Source organism: Patella vulgata, chromosome 6, assembly GCF_932274485.2.
Source record: "Patella vulgata chromosome 6, xgPatVulg1.2, whole genome shotgun sequence".
Taxonomy (NCBI): domain Eukaryota; kingdom Metazoa; phylum Mollusca; class Gastropoda; family Patellidae; genus Patella; species Patella vulgata.
The window spans coordinates 28,168,355-28,187,985 of record NC_065884.2 but is presented as its reverse complement, the minus strand read 5'-3'; the positions used below and the strand labels follow the sequence as shown (position 1 = coordinate 28,187,985).

Here is a 19,631-nt window from a genome sequence, read left to right as displayed (position 1 = left end):
ACATGACTATTAGATACTGTTTGTAAACATGGCGAAGAAGAGCAAATTAAACTGAATGTTGGTATTGTTTTCAAAACACTACAGAGCTAGTGGAGAAAATTCATAAATCGAGTAGTAAACAATGGAAATTGTTGAAATTCAAAATGCATCTTTGATTCACCAGTGCAAATAATGCATTTAAATTTGCCTAAATTTTGTATGATAACCTTTGTCATTGTATCATTCACAAGTAATTAGCAAATTACTGAAAATTGCTGGAATTCAATAGGCTTTCTCCCCTCACTAATGTTAACAACGTACATAAATTTTATAAAGATCGCATGCTAAATGTAGTCTGTAGTGTAGAGTTTTCATAAGAAATTGTGGATTACAGACAGACGGGGGAAACAACAATATATGACAATATTTCCATGATGGCATATATAAAAATACAATAAATTAACAATATGTAACTTTCTTTTAACAATTTTTCAATAATATGAAAATATATCATGTATATGTACATATATAAATAAATTATCATTCACAACAATTTCTATCCTAAACGTTGACTTTTACAGAAAAGTATTTTCATTTCCTTTGTATCACCTTTTTTCACTCAATATAATCAAAATCATTTGGTATAGAAAACTGTTTGTCAATCACATTGTCATCAAATGAAAACTTGTTCTTGATCCATGATTTGGTAGAGAAAATATTATCTGTAAATACAAGTGTTTTAGTATGTATAAGAATATACACATCAGACTCACTCCGTACAAGACTGACTTTCTCTGCAATTTATTTTAGATAGCATACCTTCTCAGGGCCTTAACTAGCTCAGAGCAACCTGGGGGGCGAGAAGTGTTCTCAGGGGTGCTGTTAAAATTGACAAACAATGTATATCAATTTTTTTTTAAGGTCGAATACGGGCCTGTACCTTCTTCTCTGTGGTTATAACTAGGCGTGGCAAACTCATAACACTGAATCACTTGGTTTTATCTGAACCGTTTCCATGTATGGGTTTAACTTGGTGGTTCCAAACCTTTTGTTGGTTGCGACCCCATTCCAGAAACCAGCATCTTATCGCGACCCATCGAAGAACAAAGTCACCTTTTACTAAGAAACACCATTATTTACAGATCAAAATGTTGTAATGAGAGACTGAGGAAACAAATCGTGAGAGGGAATAGATGATTGGCAATGTGGCAAGAGGTGTATAGATCAAAGATTTATATACTTTTCATGGAAACATAGCATTTTCCCAAAAAGTTTCAGAGTAGTCTGCCACAACCCCACAAAAAGTGCTTCTCGAACCCACTTCAACCCAGAGGTTGGGAACCATGAAAGATTGATAACAGTAATTATTTAACAGAAAGGACAATTGAGAAATCTTTAAAGTAGTGCTAAAATTTACAATTACAAAACAATAATTTTTTTTTCATGACAAAGATATAAATTTATAAAAATTGTAATATTTTAGACTAATTTGAATAATTACTTTTTCTTGGTCTCTACCCAGAAAAAACACTGACAATATTCTTTAGATATTTGACATGTGAGTAGTACTGAAAATACCATCACCATAATGGTTCTCCAAATGTATCACAATAACTTTAAATAACTACTTGCTAACCTGTCCATCTGTTTGCAGCTTCCTTAGCAACAACTGTTTCCTTTTTAACCTGTTCAAGAACTTCAGGATCACATTCTCTGTATTTTTCTAAAGTAGCTAACACCTTAACCTTCTCTTCTTGTTTATTGGCTAACTGAGATAAAATATCTTGTCTTTCTGTCTGTAATATAAAGTACGTTTAGGTTGGATTTAATTACTAGATCTACAAAAGAAAGAACACCAAAACATCTTCATTGAGAGTTGCTGATAGCTGCACACCATTTTTCACTCAGTTTTATTTCATTAATTCGCTTCCTCATAGGTTTCCTTAGCAGTGGATAAAACACAGAGAACCTGGAGAAAGCCCACGAAATTGGACAGGTGACCCTACTCCTTGTCATGTACAAACGGTGAATCGAAACCACGCCACTTGACTCATGACAGACCTGATGAAACACGCATGCGTTAACCATTCGGCCACCCAACCCCATCAGCAAAGTACCTCACGGCTCACCACTTTCAAAAGAATAAATTTTACAAGTAAGAGAGGGAGAAATTGGGTTTAATGTCCACCCAAAATAAGTAGTTAATTTATTACCAGTAGACCCCATAGAAAACCCATGAGATTACGATCTATTAAGGGATATAACTCACAGTACAAAATCATCTGGTTCTCTTTTCTCCCCCACCCTACCCCCTCAGTCCCATTTTTTAAAAAGCACAAATAAATATACATACGGTGTCTTCTTTACCAATTTTTGATTTAGCTACCATTTCTGTTAAATTGAACTCTTTATTCTCTAAATCATTCAGCTGTTTCTTCAAATCATCTATTTTCCTTTTTCTCTAGCAAACAAAATAACAGTTTTTAGATAATATTATGATACTGTCGTTTTCTTGTTGTTACAATGGTGTTTCCAATGATTGAACATTATTGAACGATTGGCTTCTTAAACTATAAATAAATTCCAAACAAAATAGCTCAAGAAATGTTCTTAGAGCAAATGGAAACCAATATTGCTTTGAAAAGCCAAATTTCTCACATTTTTAGCAAGAATTAAATTATTAGGTTAAATAATATAAAATGATGACTGATCAAACTGTTCAGACATTAAGCTTACATTTTGACTGGCTTTACTGGGAAATGCCCAGAAATAAACAGAAGTTCCAATCTTATCAGTATCCACCATTCCATCATAAACTAAACTCATGAGGATTTCTTTAACAGACATTGAAGTGATTCCCTTTTCTTTCTGGCATAACTTCTCTAATTCTTTTAACTGATAAAACTCTTTCTGAAAATATAGAATTAAGTTGGTAATGTAAATTCACATACATCGCATTCATTTATAAATAATGTTATAAAATTCTCATTTTCGACTTGTCAAAGAAAATGTTTGAAAGAAGAAGTTTTAAAAATGGCGGGGGGTTGGATGGCCAAATGGTTATCACATGTGCGCTGTATCACGAGGCCTGTCATTGAGTCAACTGGCGTGGTATCGAATCCCCGCTTGTACGTGACAAGGAGTAGGGTTGCCTGTCCAACATCCTGGGTTTTTCCAGGTCCTCCGGTTTCCTCCCACTACTAAAGACCCCTACGCGCGAGTGAATTATTGAAATAAAATTAAACCATGTTAGTCCTAAATTTACCTAGTCTGTGTCGAGTGGACGTTAAACCCCATTTCTCTCTCTCTCTTTAAAAATGGCACTTGCTTATTTTTGAGTGAAGCCTGTACCAATGCAGGCCTGGGATTGTACAGTGCCAGGCAACGAAACATACGCCCACAGCAGCTAAGTCATCCGGGAAGTCAACAAGAGTTGTCAGTAATGAGAACACATTTACAACACATGAAAATTTGATTACGAGTAATAACTTATGAAGTAATTATCAGAAAGCATTAGAATATTTAGCCTCTAGAGTGAATGAAATAGAGTTTTAGAGAGAGAGAGAAATGGGGTTTAAGGCCACTCCACACAAACTATGTCATTTCGGGACTAACATATGGTTCAATTTTATTTCTGTAATTTGCTTGCACGTAGGTGTTTATAGCAGTGGGAAGAAACCGGAGGACCCAGAGAAAACCCACACGGTTGGACAGGCAACCCTACTCCTTGTCACGTACAACCGGGGAATCAAAACCACGCCAGCTGACTCAATGACAGACATTATGATACAAGGTGCACACGCTAACCCAATGATTCTCAACAAGTGCGCCGTGGCATTTCTAAGTGTGCCGTGAAATTTTGAATGGCACTCAAAGAAAATGCAAAAAACCATGTGATCCCAAATGAGTATTCACTGGTGTCTACTGGTAAGTTCTTTGTTTAGTTGGAGTCATTCTATGTGTCTATGACTAGCCTGTGTCTACGGTTGTGTGCCGTTTATGACTTGCCATGTTTTTGTTTTGCAAAATTCAAATATTTTTCATATATTTAACCAGGTGTGCCGCTATTTTTTCATGTGTTGCAAGGTGTGCCATTGGCAAAAAAGGTTGAGAACCACTCCGCTAACCATTCAGCCATCCACCCCCCTCCCCCCTGGGATAGATTTTTAGCCTCTAGAGCATCCACAAGATTTTTCAAAGTGATCAAGGGCCTTAACTTTGGCAGTAATTATCGGAAATCGTTGAAAATGAATAGGATTTTTTGTCACATGACCTTAAACACTGTGTTTAAGTCTAAAGTCAATCAGATACATGTATTAACTTTAGCCTCAAGAACTTCTACAAGATTTTTCAAGGCAGTAATTATCTAAAATAGTTGAAAATCAATAGGATTCTTCAACTCATAACCTAAAACACTGTGTATTTTGGTATTTCTAATTTTGGTATCGATTTCAGTAGAATTGTATGATGCTAACTGCTTTGTGGGATTGTTCTTGTTTATTGCTAAGAAAAGACACTTATTATATGGGTGCTAGATTTGTAAAAACATTTATTATGTTCAATAGAAAGTGAATCTATACGCACAATTTCATACTAGCATATAAAGATCGCTTGGTTTGTATGGTTCTTCGAGGAACTTCAAATCCCTATTCAAATCATGTATGGCACTATTTTTTGTAGAGTTCCACTACAATAGCTTTAAGTTCAAAACAGCTATCTTACTTTTTCATAGAAGAATTCCATCATCTTTGTCCTCTTTTCTTCTGCACTCAACCCTTTTTTTCTTGACTAAAATATAAAGATATTGATAATGTAGCAGGTCTATAGCATACATATGGTGTGTTATAGATGGTTCTATTCTGCATCCTAGATGGGTTGTTTTATACTGAGTATCCAATCTCTGTTAATATAAAGAGCTGCTGATACTTGTTGTCATTTCTGTGGGATGTAGAGGTGAAAGACTTGTGCGTCCTGATCTCTGTGGACATCTTAAGTAAAGTTACATAAATTCATTAAAAGGGCATATTTAAACTTACATTATGCAAGAGCTAAATCTGCCTATTGCAGGTCTTTCTTTAGGCCTGAAATGTTATCTAAATTATTGATTAGACGTTAACTTATAATCCAGACCATAATCAACTCTCAATGTCATCGCTAGCCTGCAATATTAATTACTGGATTAGGATCCGATTTGCTGCTCAACTTTCATTCATGATTAAATCATGAAATGGATAATCAAGACTATGTTTTTTTATCGTACCAGTCTAACTTTAGTAATGAGGATCGAGGCTAGGCCACAAATTCAATAGCTAAATTCTCGGTTCAGAGTGGATCAATTTGACTGAAATTTTCAGCAAATAACCTTTACATTATCTAGTTTTTAACTATTATAGTGAGAACTGCCAGGTCTCTATCTAATCTCCCATAATGTATCTTTAACTATAGACCTACATCCCTGGTTGACTAATTTAAATTTGTTGCACTTGTTTTAAACAAGAGCATATATCCATACATTTTATCTGAATTTTCATTAAATTAAACCAAGCAAATATATTGACATTACTTTCAGATTATTAAGTCTATGTAGGCCTATATAAAATATAACTGTAGGCCTATCAACCTGGAATTGTACCGTGTCCATTAGTTCAGCTCTGAACATAGGTCTCATTAGGTCTGGCATTGAGTCGGGCATGGTTTCGTGTCACTTCTGACAAACGATAAGGTCACCTGCTTAACCTCGAGAAATTTCTCTGGGTCCTCTGGTTTCCTCCCACTGCTATTAAGACCTAGGCAGGCTACATGCAAGCAGAATTAATATAATAAATTTTAATTACATTATTTATATGTTATTCCCGAAATAATCAAGTTTGTTTGGAATGTGAACGCCTTAAGTCATAACGACCAAAATTCACTTTGGTCAAAACTGCCATATTTGTCACCCTCTCTCCCCCTCCCAGTTTGAGGACAGTACAATTTCTTTCGGAAATAATTAGTTACTCCCACTGCCTGGTTTCCAACGTGGTTTCCCCTTGTCAGTGGTGAATGGATGGAGGGCCTGACAAGGACAGCTGTTTGATGGGACGAAAAACTGAGGTCCCGTGCGTATAGATATACATTGGCATGCACGTACATAAAAAGATCCCTTGACACTTGGCAGTTGCAATCCGATATAAGAGTAGGCCATATATATAGTGTCACTGCCCGGGCAAAATGTCCTTCATAGCACACTGTATGGCGTATGACCGTCTTAATTGGCCCAGTCGGAGCAGAACAGTAGGAGTAGGACATTAAACCCCATTTCATACATTTCCCAATGCCTGGTGTGTACTGTAATATTCACTAGGGACCGGGTATCATTCAGATTTGATGAAAAAAGGAAAGAAACTGAGCTTACCATCTATAATCTAATACACATATTCAGTTAATAGATTGCCATGCAGAAAGTATTAAATACCATCAAGATTCATCAAAAACCTCCCAGTTTGTGCTACCGTTTAGTTTGACATCGGTTGTCTAGTTTATGAAACTAAATGGTCATAAACTGGATGACCAATATCAAATCTAATCTAAATCATGATTTACTAAATGGTCATAAACTAGATGACTGATGTCAAAACTAAATGGTATTTCTTAAACTAAATGGTAGCACAAACTGGGAGTTATTTGATGAACCTTGATGGTATTTAATACTTTCTGCATGGCAATCTATTAACTGAATATGTGTATTAGATTATAGATGGTAAAGGGTCCTGTTTCACGAAATTTTAACTAAAGATAAAATCCAAATTTTAGTAGATACTTCGATTTTGATTGGCTAAGCACTATAATCAGTCTAATATTATCCAATCAAATTACTAAAATTTGGATTTTATCTTAGTTAAAATTTCGTGAAACAGGCCCCAGTTTCTTTTCTTTTTTCATCAAATCTGAATGATACCCGGTCCCTAGTGATTGTGATTTACTCTTTTAGCCTATTAATTAGACCTATTGTCCATCATCTAATTATTATGCATTTTTCATTATGATAATCAACCGATTATTCCCCTTCAGCTGGATTAGCCAATACCAGATGTCACTTGCTATGGACACATTTTAAACTATTACAATATTTACCATTTTCTCACTCGTGTTGATGTTTATAAAACCGCGGGAGTTTTCGTAGTCTAGAATAACCAGACGGACTTTGTCGATCGTGAACATCCGGGTAATTGACCTAGATAAACCAAAATGGAGAGGAAATCGCTTTACAAACACAAAACTCAAACCGTTGAGGAGAAGAGAAATCAGCGAAGACAAGAAGAAATAGGTATATATATTTTTATTGATCATATCCTACACCCCTTTTGTTTAATGAACTCTAAAATTCGTAGACCAACTTTTGCAAACGAGGCAGTCAACGCAAACACCGGGAATATAAACATCGGGCTGCACCACTCCACGCGCTTGGTAGTCTGGATTTACTAGCGTCTATTACTATTGTCTAGACCATAATTCCATTGAATTTATCTTTGGATTGGGAGCACTGGGTAATATCAGCTGTGTTATGTTTACAATAATAATAAATTTTGATTAAAGAACGGTAATCGCACGTTTGATTTTTTATTGACCAGAAAAGTGAAACATCATTTTTGTGGTTTCAATCCTTATTGTCTTTGTTTTTAGCTACTAACAGCAGTAACAGGTAGGCCTAGATCTAGTCTACCACCATATTGTTGCGTATGTCACTGTCAGTATGATTTCTATTATGATGAGATAAATCTAACGTTTGTTTATAGCCAGAAGTGGAACCCATTCAATTTACCTCACAAACTTATTTTGTTTATTACTGAAGAACATTTAAGTCATTATTTATTAATAGGGTCAATCAAATAAAAAAAATCAGTCTGATTATAATATATCGTAATTACAAAACAAATTATGTTGTAATTTAAGTAGATGTAATCAGAATAATTTACAGTAACCAAATGGTATTAATGAGAGCTTGAAATTAATAGAATGATAATAATAGTCGTTTCGAACCTCCTTGATGGGCTTCATTCAAACCAGTTTCAACCCCGACCGGAAAATTATCTTCCACTGATATTTTGATTTTTTTTTTTCTTAATTAAAAACCGTACCGGTAGTTAAAGAATAAATTTGTTTAGTGTGGATTACGATGTGGAAAATTGATATTTTCTGAAAAATGAAAATGACAATTAATTTAATAAGTGCATGAAATAAGATAATCAGAATATAGTTTTTCATTTGATTGGCCCAAACCTAATGATCTTCCTTAGTTTATTCATTCATATTACGTCTGAGAAATAAAATGATTTTATACAATAAATGGTCTCTATGAAATAGTACAAATCTAAAGGCAAAATGTGGTGTTTTATAATATTTTAAAAGAGTAATTGTCTCTTACATGGAGCTATGTATTGATACCAGATTTATTGTGCCATGTTTTGTATCAAAACATTTTGTTTTTGTAGCCAAAGTTCTTCAAAAACCAGTGGTCTTCTTTTTCTCTGTGAATATCTGTGAAGTAGTTTTTGCACATTGTCCATATTTGGAACTTTTAGAAATAATAAAGTATGAATTGAAATGTTATTGTACATTATTTAATCATTCAGATGTTGATCATGAATTAACATGAGACTTTCCTTTTATTAGATCAAAGAAAAGCAAGAAGAGATAAATGTGTTAGTGATAAAAGATTTCGTCATAGTTTGAGTGAAGACACAGATGCTCAAGGAGATGAAATTTCTGAGCAAGAGGTAATTTAACATGTTAAACAATATATGTCTAAAATAAAATAAAGTGACTAAGCCAACATTTATAATGCATTTGTTTTTCAGGTCCGCTCTTCAATTTATCTGTATTTCTCATAACATTATATACATGTAATATATCCATGTACAGTATATATGGTAATATATGTGGGGGTGTTGGAAAGTACAAGTAGGTTAAATTCCAATATGGTGTGATTGTCAACAATCCTAAAATAAATAAATTCTAATTTGCTTATATAGTAATAATAGCAGAAAAGTTAAAAGTACTTTTACATTAAACATTTTGACCAGTAATAATATGAAAACTGGCAAATAGTTACTAAATAGATATTTATAACTTTTCCATCCAAAATGTTTGTATTTATTTGTTCTAAATTCTGTGTTCAATATCTGAAAGAAATATGTTCATTTTATATTTACAGGTTATTGATGCAACTAATGTTCTACTCAATAAAGAACCAGAAAAGCTTGAAGCTCTTCAAACGTTGAGGAGGGCATTTGCTCAAGGCACAACATACATTGATACATTCTTTGGGTAAGAACTTCTAACTATTATTATTATTATTATTATTATACTTACATGTATGCGAAATAATATATTTTACTGAACCACTATTTAGGTAGTTAAATGTATGAGGAAATTTTATCCAGATGGTGGTGTTATGTCTACTCATATTTCGAATTAAGAAAACTACAGTATTGTGGAAGTTAATTAGAATACTTGTCCAAGAATGGTTTAGTTCTATTCAGTGTTTTCAGAGATATGATGCTTTGAAGATTTGTCAACATTCAGCATCCTGTCCAACTACCTACAATCAACGATAAAAATGTTTTGATGAGGAGATTATCTACCATTGATATTTTGATTTTGTATTCTTAATTGTTAAATAATCAATTTTAGTATATTATAGAGTGGATTTAAGTGTAAAAAAAAGATAGATATTGTCCGACAGTCAGCAGATATAGTTATTAATTGTCATTAATTATAAATATTGTTTTGTTGTTGTTTTTCAGTCAAGAGAATGCACTAACATGTTTGGTAGGAATATTAACTGGTAATGATACAGATTTACAGTTAGAGGCAGCATGGTGTGTAACTAATATAGCTGCTGGTACAGATGACCAGGCATTAGCTGTAGTTAAAGCAGCTGCACCATATCTTATTACCTATCTCAGTAGTAGTAGTCCAGATCTCAAGGTAAATTATTGTATTTCAGAGCCGGAGAACGCTAGATCGGAGGCGGTCCTGCGCATTTCATGGCGTCATGTGTGGGTTAGGGTAAGGGCTAGGACCTGCAGATTTCGTCATAGTCTCGAGATGTAGACAGGGCTAGCCCTAACCCTCGGCCAAACCTTACCCTAACCCATAATCCACATATGATGTCATAAAATGCGCAGGACCATCTCCGATCTAGCGTTCTCCGTAAGAGCCATTGTTTTCTTTATTAGTCAAACCATTTAAAGTAGCAATATTGTTATTGATTTATAAAAACAACGATCATAAAGTTTGTCAAGAAAGTAACATTTAGAAATAAACAATGAGCAGACTGGAGCTTAAAGTATTTCTAAATTGTACTGAAATGTAATCCTTCATGTAAACTTCATAGAACTAAATTAAAAATATATGATTTTTTTATAGGATCAGTGTGCATGGGCTATAGGTAATTTAGCTGGTGACAGTGCTGAATGTCGTAAACTACTAAGTTCACAGGGATGTGTTACACCTTTAGTCAAATTATTAGAGGTAAAGTATTAAGGAATATTATTATTTTAGATCTATATACCTGATACTGTAAAATCTTATTTTAAAAATGCAGTATGTAAAAGCTAAATCACCTATTGCAGGGGTTTTTTTTGGCTTCAAATGTTATATAAATTATTATTTAGACATTTATTCACATGACAAACCTATAATTAACTTTCTACAACATCAGATGGTGCAGATGTAAACGGATTGAAATACGATCACCATTTATTGATTTAGTTTAAAAATGGAGAAGCGAGACTGAGTCTTGATTAACATGTAAAGTTGCTATAATATTAAACAATCTATGCCACATCTTGTCAAAACAGTGATAACAGGTCTCAGAATAAAGTAATTTGAATGAAATTTTCAATATATTAATTTTGAATTATCTATTATAGCAAGAACAGCCAGCTCTTTATCTAAATCTTACATAATGCATCTTTAAACAAATATTGAAATAAAAATCACATCATATTCATACAGACTTTCCAATATCACTTAAAATTGAGACAGTCAATATACGTAAACCTTCATAATAAAACATCAGTGCCAGATGTTATTACATTACTCTCCATATTGTGCTGTAAACATGTCGTCTTGATCTATTATTAATTAACTATGAGTTGCAGCTGTATTTCCTTTAGAAAATGAAATGGGGTTTAACGTTCTATTGTTATGCTCCAACTTGGCCATGAGGGAAATTTTGCCCAATGTGTACAAAGGACCTCGGTTTTTAGTTTCCATCTGAACTATTATACGTTGTCCCTTGCCAGGCCCTTGGTCCTGCACCATTGACAAGTGGGAACCACACCAGAAAGTCCTGATGAGCTATGTCGGATCGAACACGGGACCTCCAGGCTAGTTAGCATCGTGGCTCCGTATTTCCTTTAGGATATTAACTGATGCAACGAATTGTAACAATGTGAACGTAAGTTTACTGTAGATGTATATCCCATCCAGATATGAATGTATTGTAATGTATATTTCACTTTCAGACTGATACACCTAATGTTGTGCAATCAGCAGCTTTTGCTTTATCTAATCTTGCCAGAGAATGTAATGACATCGCTAGGTATGTAATTTTCTTCCATTATTATTGGTACTGTAGTAGATGTAAGGAATTGGATTATTTCATTATTCTAATCAATTTATTTGAAAAAAAAAAATACCACAGACAAAGATTCTAAAACGTGTATGTTTGATATTTTTCAGTGAAATAGTAAATGCAGGAGTTATCCCCCATTTGGTGTCCAGATTACAAGATCCTGGTGTTTCACCCAAATTATTATCAGAAATAGCATGGGTTTTAACATATCTTACTTCTAGGTTTGTATAATTATCAATTAGTATATGGTAATACTTCCCAGATAGGTAAATCACTGATTACATATTATTACATATTGTTTTGTGAAACTGATTAGAAATATGTACATTAATGAAAGTGTTATTGTTTAGTGAATTATAAAATGTATGTATTGTAATTATTATTTCAGTGGTGAATATACAAGTAAATTAGTATCCAATGGTGTTTTAAAACATATGGTTAAAATACTAGTAGAACAAGCTGATCAACAAGATGTAGATGTAAGTAGATTAACAACCCACAAGCAATTTTTATACGCCCACATTGAAATATGGATGTATATTGCCATCGCCGCTGTCCGTCCGTCTGTCCATCACCCACAATTTCTTGTGAACGCCCTAACTCCAAAAGTTATTATTTGATTGTTTTAAAATTGATATATGTGGTTTACATTAGTGAGATGAAGAAGCCTATTTAATTTCAATAATTTCTGTTCATTACAGTTTGTTGAACCTTGTGAATGCTATTACGCAAAAAGTTATCATCCAATCTTTGTGAAATTTATATGCATTATTTAAATATGTGAAATGAAGAAGCCTATTGAATTTCAGCAATTTCCGTTTATTAAGTCTAGCGTTATGGCCCTTGTTTCACTTTATTGAACCTTGTGAGCTCTAACGCCAAAAGTTATCACCCGATCTTTGTGAAATTTATATGCATGATTTAAATTTCAACAATTACTTCTAGAGTTATGACCCTTGTTTTACTTTGTTGCACTTTGTGATCTGTATGAAATTTATATACGTGCCATGTTAGTAAAAAGAACAATCCTACTGAATTTCAGCAATTTCCGTTTATAACGTAATTTTGGCTCGTTTCACGTTATTGAATCTTGTGAACACTCTAACGCCAAATGTTTTTATACGATATTTGTGAAATTTATATGCATTATTTAAATTAGTGAAACCACGAAGCCTATTGAATTTCAGCAATTCACAATAATTACTTTGTTCAACCTTGGTAATGCTCGATTAATGAAAGTTTAGTTATCATCCGATATGTATGAAATTTATATGCCTCATTTAAATTTGTGAAACAGAGGTCTATTGAATTTCAGCAATTTCCTTCAATAATTTCTAGAGTTATGGCCCTTGTTTACTTTCTGAACCTTGTGAAAGTTTGAATGACAAAAGTGATCATCCGATCTGTATGAAATTTATATGCATTATTTAAATTAGTAAAACGAAAAAGCCTGTCAAATTTCAACAATTTCTGTAGACTACTTCCAGAGTTGAGACCCTTGTTTCAGTTTGGAGAACCTTGTGAACCTTCAAATGACAAAAATTATAATCTGATCTGTATGGAACTGTCTTTGGAAAGGCCCACAATTACCTACAAAAGAATAAATATGCGACAACCCTTGTCAACCACTCAGACGATTTAGCTGCTGTGGCTGTGTGTTTCGTTGCCTGGCAATGTATCTTATAATTATGTGGTATCATGATTCAAAACCATGAAGGGGGCCACTGTGACTCAGTATGTAAGATGCTAGCTAGCTAACCTGGGGGTCCTGGGTTCGCTCATGGTGTTGGGCCAGAAAGTTTCTGGGGATTTTTCGTCATGTCGGTAGTGCAGGAAGAAAGACCTAACAAGAAACAGTGTCTAGTCGTTTGGATGAGACAGAAAACCAAGATCCTTTGTACACATTGGTGTGCTTGTAAAAGAACCCTTCCCTTGACAATTGGAATTTTTAATAAGGGTACTACACCGTAATGCTGCTGTCCGGGCAAAATTTCCCTCCAAGCACACTGCCTGGCATATTAACCCACTCAGTGCAGAAAAGTAGGATGTTAAATTCATTTAATGTCATTTAAAAACATAAAAATAAGTAGATGTTGTGAATCATATAATCAGTTGTCTTAATTTATTAAAGGAGATTGCAGTGATTGTAATATTTGCATGTATTTTACAGGTATTAACACCAGTATTGCGATGTCTTGGTAATATTTGTAGTGGACCTGATGAATATAGTATACAGGCATTTGAAAATACCAAATTAATTCCTGCTCTTGTTACATGTTTAAATTCCGAGCATCATCATATACCTAAAGAAACACTGTGGGTTCTTTCAAACATGACTGGTAAATCTATTTTATTTTTTTGAAGTCACAATCTCAAGTATTTAAATATTAGTAAACTGAATTAAGAAATATTTGACTTTGTTGTTGAAGTTTATTACTGAATAATTTTAGGTGAGAAGACGGTGTGTGAGAAAGTAACAAATGGTCCATTATTAGAACCTATTCTAGCTAAATTAAAGGCTGCTTATGATATAAAAATAGAGGCAAGTACAATATATTTAATAAATACATAAAGTCAGTACAATCTGACCAGAATATCATTTCTGTGTATCTGCTGGATCAAACAATGATTAATGCCGGTGGAGACAGTAGACATGAATAGATATATAAAAATCCCCACTCAACAGTACATACTGACAGATTTTCAGTAGAAATGAGAGGCGTTTTATTCTTCATAATGTTTCAGGTGATACAACCCATTTTTATACGCCCACATTTTCATGTGGACGTATATTGTCGTCGCCCCTGTCTGTCCGTCCACAATTTGTTTGTGGACTCTCTACAGGTCACAATTCTTGTCCGATTTTGACGAAACTTGAAATATAGCTTTATCCCAAAAAAATCTCGGCTGCTTTTGATATTGGCATGTATCGGATCGAAACTTCATGGATTATGGCCTCTGTTTGTACGAAAAATCACGTTTTTAGCTTGTGGACCCTATAGAGGTCACAATTTTTATCCGATTTTGTTGAAACTTGAAATGTAAGTTTATAACTCAGATCTCAGTTCCTTTCGATATTCGCACATATCAGACTGTAACTGCCTGAATTATGGCCCCTGTTTGTACGAAAAATCGCGTTTTTAGCTTGTGGACCCTATAGAAGTCATAATTTTTATCCGATTTAAAAAACCGTATTATTATATCACCGTTTCACCCTAAGGACGACTGAGTTCGAATTTCGTGAAAATCGGCCCAAAATTGACAGACAAAATGGCTGCCGTTCGTTCTCAAATAGCGTAAGAATATGGTATATCAAGGTTGTGGACCCAATAGAGGTCACAATTTTTGTCCGATATTGATGAAACTTGAAATGTAAGTTTATAACCCAAAGATCTCGGTTCCTTTTGATATTCGCGCATATCATACCGTAACTTCCTGAATTATGGCCCATGATTATACGAAAAATCGCGTTTTTAGCTTGTGGACCCTATAGAGGTCATAATTTTTATCCGATTTAAAAAAACGTATTATTATATCACCGTTACACCCTAAAAACAGCTGAGGTCGAATTTCATGAAAATCGTCCCAAAATTGACAGACAAAATGCCCGCCGTTCGTTCTCAAATAGCGTAAAAATATGGTATATCAAGGTTGTGGACCCTATAGAGGTCACAATTTTTATCTGATTTTGTTGAAACTTGAATTGTAATTTTATAATTTTGGATCATAACTTCCTGAATTATGGCCCTTGATTGTACGAAAAAATCACTTCTTTTTTTGAGCTTGTTCTCTGTCCATCTCTTGCAAAATGTGGGTGTATCTTGCATGGCAACCACTTGTCAAATGATAAAATTAGATATTCCTGTGCTGCATGTATATAGAATAGTAGTGATAAAAAAGGGTTTTATCACCCGAAACCTTATGAAGAATAAACCATCTCTCATTTCTACTTAAAATCTGTACTACTGTTGAGCAGGGATTTTGAAATGTCCTTTACATTTAGATTACCTCAATGTTGTACAACATTGATACTGGAAATATTTTTTTTTTCAAGGAAGTGTTCAGATCACTTGAACTTATTGATCAATCATTTGTTTTATTGTAAATTATGGGAATTTTATACCCCAAGCAGATCAGATATGCACATAACTGTTACTGATAGAAAACTTCTGATGGAAAATATGTTAAATTATGAGTAGTGTAAACATTGGAAGAAATATAACAAAATTAAAAATTAATTTTAATCATGTTGACTATTTGTGTGCTGTAAGATATGTTTAAGAACAACACATTGAATTTATTTTCAGGCTTTATATTTACTGTGTAATCTGGGTTGCCATGGTGAAGCAGCCTGCTCTGTTCTCATATCTAAAGGTGTTGTAGAAACTGTAGCAGCCATGTTAAAAACACATGATGTAGAATTATTACATCTCGTACTTAGTTTTATTGAAATGATGCTACGACTTACAGATGAGGTAATCTTACAATTTGACCTTCTCATATATGATAATAATTTATTTCACCTTCCATGCCCAGGATTTATCAGTGACATTGGGGTACTGGAAATAATGAATAGATCCACAAGAATGAATGAGGCAATCAAATCATACAGATTTTAAAATAGTTTAACTGATCTTGAACGGTCGTTGGGGAGGAACATAGGCCTTCTTCTAGATTTAAATATATTATTACACTCATTAAATCTGACATCTGGAGATTAAGAGTTTTAATATATTTTAAAAAATTATAATATTTACTTTAGTGGAACAAACATTTACAGTACAGACAAAAGCTTTCTCTTGAAATGCAAAGGTTTATTTGTCTTCATATACTATTCAAAAAAAGTAGGGGATATTTGATTTTGGGGGCATAATACTAAAATATGCAAATGACTACGAAAAAAGTCACTATAGAACCTAACAGAAGAAACATTTCCAGTTACATGTGACGCCCAAACGCACCAATAGCTACTGCATGGAATGCAGGTGATGCTTGGGATCATCATGGGGGTCCAACCCAAGATTTGCACGACTCTGACTTTGAATGTTACAGTCATTGTGGCATTGAATTCCAGGGTGGAAACATCAGTTTAATTGTTTTAGTGACCAGAAAACAAATTTTGATATGCGTCGGCTTACCCAAAATGAAAGGTAACGTGCCCTTGGCATGCTACAGATCGGCACAACACAGGCGGTTGTGGCGCGGACGATGAATTTTTCTCAGTCTGTCATAAGCAGGCTATGGTCCAGATACCGTGATACACAATCTGTACAGGACAGACCACGCTCAGGTCGACCAAGGGCGACAACTCAAGCCCAGGATCGATTTATCCGTACCTTGGCCTTGAGAAATCGTGTCATCACAGCAAATCAGATCAGCGCTCGTCTTAAAACAGACACTGGTGTGAGAGTGAGTGGCCAGACGATTCGGAATCGACTGCATAGGGGTCACCTTCGCGCCCGACGTCCTCGCGTGATCCCTTGTTTGAGAGATCATCACATTCAGGCAAGACGTCGTTGGTGTAGGGATCGTCAACACTGGGATAATCGACGCTGGAGCAATGTGATGTTTTCAGATGAGTCAAGGTTCACTGTTGATTTTTTGGACAGACGTAGGAGGGTGTGGCGTCGTCGAAACGAGCGCTTCCAAGACGTTAACGTCATCAGACATGATCGATTTGGGGGTGGTTCTGTTATGGTGTCGGGAGGCATCACTGTTGCTGGAAGAACGGCTTTACATGTTGTTGCAGGGCGTGTTACAGGCCAGTTCTACCGGGACAACATCTTGGCAGTCCATGTTGTGCCGTTCGCACGACGTCATGGCCGCCGTTTCATCTTCCAGGAAGACAACGCAAGATGTCACAGGGCCAGGATCGTTACAGGTTACCTCCAACAACAGAACATCACCACATTACCTTGGCCAGCACTGAGTCCCGACCTCTCCCCCATCGAGCATGTCTGGGACATGCTTGGACAGAGGTTACGTCAACGTCAACAACGTCCTGCCAATGTCCAAGAACTTGCTGCTGCGTTGCAACAGGAATGGGACAATCCGGACCAAAATGACCTTAGACGTCTCATTAGGAGTATGCCACGTCGGATCAATGCTTGTTTGGCAAACAGAGGAGGATTTACCCGTTACTGACTTGGTTGTGATGCTGTGGTAACTTTGCTGTTTGACCCCGGGTATCATTTTACCCTTATAATGGTCAGTCTGTGCCTTACTTAGTCTAACGATCATTTGGAATAAATCGATGAATGTAAACTTCATTTCATTTTGTCATTTGTTTCTTCGTCAGTTTCATTAGGTGACTTTAATAACACTTAAAAATCAAATATCCCCTACTTTTTTTGAATAGTATATATTGGTTGTCACAAATATTTATTCTACTAAGCGGGAATAGTATGTAACATATTCGCTTGGTTTGATTACTTCAAAATTATACTTATACCACCTCAGTTAACAGGACTGATATAACTGTGACATGACAATTTTGTGCAACACAATTACAATTCCGCCAGTTTAGAATGTTCGTCACTAACAGTCAAGCATCCAATTTGTGTACGACCTTACATGATTCCATATAATTGTAGATGAGTTTGTGTAAAAAAAAAAGATTTGTCAATTATCAAGCCTGTAGAGGACAGTGTACATTAAAGGCTGAACTTCTTATCAATTCACAAGATTTTAATAGTACTTTTATTGTTAATTACCTGCAATGTCTGTTGGTTTTATGCCTTGTCCGCATGTTTGTCTTCTGGCATTTCATTTGCAATGTATGATATTGACTTATATTTTAGGGTAAGGCATTGTTCGAGGGAAGCGAAGGTGTAGCAAGATTAGAAGGTTTGGAATACCATACAGATGAAGTTACACGTAAACAAGCTAATGAACTATTAGAGACTTACTTCTACATAGATAATAATGAAGAGGGTGCAGAGGATGATATGGAATAGTCTATTAATATGTTTATAGTGTGCAAGTATAGAAATATATGTACATTGCCAAAACAGTTAGATGGGATCTAAGAAAAGTATGACTGTTTTCTGAATATTAGGGCTCTAAAAGGATAATTAAATATAGTAATGAATTGAAATGTATTATTGGAACATTATGAAAAATTTTTATCCATTGTATGTCTAAATGGCATATATATGGAAATGAGATTTTAAAAATCACAATTCCACCTATACTGTAAAGTTTGTACATTATATTTTAACTAGTGAAAAGCATTAGTTGTTTTATTATAGAGAACCACTTATTATCATTAACATTGTAAATATCTTCATAAATACCTATATTACAAGCAAGGTATACATCTTTTTTTTATGGTATATCACATTTATTTAGTATTAGGCATACATGTTTCTGATTTCATAACATTATTTCATTTGTCTTAATGCAGTATAATGTGCTGTTTTTTGTACTACAGATCCAAGTGGGAATTACTCAATTCCTTTATCTAAGGACAATAACCTGTTTTATATGATTTCATATTAACAGATTGTCTAGTCTTGAAAATTGCAAATAAAATCTAATCCTTAAAAAATTGTGTTGTTTTTGTATGCTCTATTTAATGTGAACATCATTTGGTTGATCTGTCCACAATATCTACAGGCTGGTGTTCTTAAATTTTTAAAATTTGTATAGATTTTTAGGAAATAGTTCTTATTTCATGTCAGAACTTTTAAGTGTATTACAACAACAAACAGGTGGGTTTATCTTCTTGAGTGTCAAGTTAAGCACCAACTAGGCTAAGTGAAGACAGATTAAGGTCACTTCTTTTAGTCAGCTAATTTAAAACTGTAGAGGGAGTTAAGATTTGCCCAGTGATACAACAAATGAGTAAAATTTACTCAATTATCCTAGTTTCTATGTTACCCACGGTGGTCTGGATAATAGGTTAGAATACTTCATAACCCGATTTCTCAATGGACAGTTTTGGGTTGATCAGCTCATCTTTTGCCGATGATTTAGAAGTTAGCCATGTTTGAAATTGTTTTTTTTTTTTTTTTAAAAAAGACCCCTT

General features: G+C 34.5%; 2 protein-coding genes across 3 annotated transcripts; one reads left to right on the top strand and one right to left on the bottom strand.

The window, feature by feature from the left end:
• Nucleotides 1–6: 6 nt before the first annotated feature.
• LOC126825591 (meiotic nuclear division protein 1 homolog) lies at nucleotides 7–7,282 on the bottom strand. Of its 2 annotated transcripts, none has more exons than XM_050555259.2 (6): nucleotides 7,093–7,282; nucleotides 4,702–4,767; nucleotides 2,716–2,889; nucleotides 2,333–2,440; nucleotides 1,616–1,775; nucleotides 7–701 (listed from the first exon to the last, which is right to left on the bottom strand). In XM_050555259.2, the coding sequence occupies exons 1-6, from the start codon at nucleotides 7,177–7,179 to the stop codon at nucleotides 595–597; spliced, it is 702 nt and encodes a 233-aa protein (XP_050411216.1). In that variant the 5' UTR covers nucleotides 7,180–7,282; the 3' UTR covers nucleotides 7–594. The 2 variants fall into 2 exon arrangements, with proteins under 2 accessions (XP_050411216.1, XP_050411217.1); XM_050555260.2 differs by lacking the exon at nucleotides 7,093–7,282 and adding an exon at nucleotides 6,374–6,600.
• LOC126825590 (uncharacterized) lies at nucleotides 7,158–19,152 on the top strand. The gene is made up of 12 exons (XM_050555258.2): nucleotides 7,158–7,285; nucleotides 8,632–8,735; nucleotides 9,173–9,285; nucleotides 9,765–9,948; nucleotides 10,390–10,494; nucleotides 11,493–11,569; nucleotides 11,710–11,823; nucleotides 11,991–12,081; nucleotides 13,773–13,941; nucleotides 14,053–14,144; nucleotides 15,910–16,077; nucleotides 18,403–19,152. Exons 1-12 carry the CDS (start codon nucleotides 7,207–7,209, stop codon nucleotides 18,556–18,558), a joined length of 1,452 nt encoding a protein of 483 aa, XP_050411215.1. The 5' UTR covers nucleotides 7,158–7,206; the 3' UTR covers nucleotides 18,559–19,152.
• The last annotated feature ends 479 nt before the right edge of the window (nucleotides 19,153–19,631 follow it).

Excerpts from the sequence above, each read along its gene's own strand:
- LOC126825591 (XM_050555259.2), bottom strand. The coding sequence starts at position 7,179 with ATGTTCACGATCGACAAAGTCCGTCTGGTTATTCTAGACTACGAAAAC. Across the intron at positions 4,768-7,092 it reads TCAACACGAGTGAGAAAATG|TCAAGAAAAAAAGGGTTGAG; the intron begins GTAAATATTGTA and ends TTTATATTTTAG. Across the intron at positions 702-1,615 it reads AGCTGCAAACAGATGGACAG|ATAATATTTTCTCTACCAAA; the intron begins GTTAGCAAGTAG and ends TTGTATTTACAG.
- LOC126825590 (XM_050555258.2), top strand. The coding sequence starts at position 7,207 with ATGGAGAGGAAATCGCTTTACAAACACAAAACTCAAACCGTTGAGGAG. Across the intron at positions 11,570-11,709 it reads GAATGTAATGACATCGCTAG|TGAAATAGTAAATGCAGGAG; the intron begins GTATGTAATTTT and ends GATATTTTTCAG. Across the intron at positions 12,082-13,772 it reads CTGATCAACAAGATGTAGAT|GTATTAACACCAGTATTGCG; the intron begins GTAAGTAGATTA and ends TGTATTTTACAG.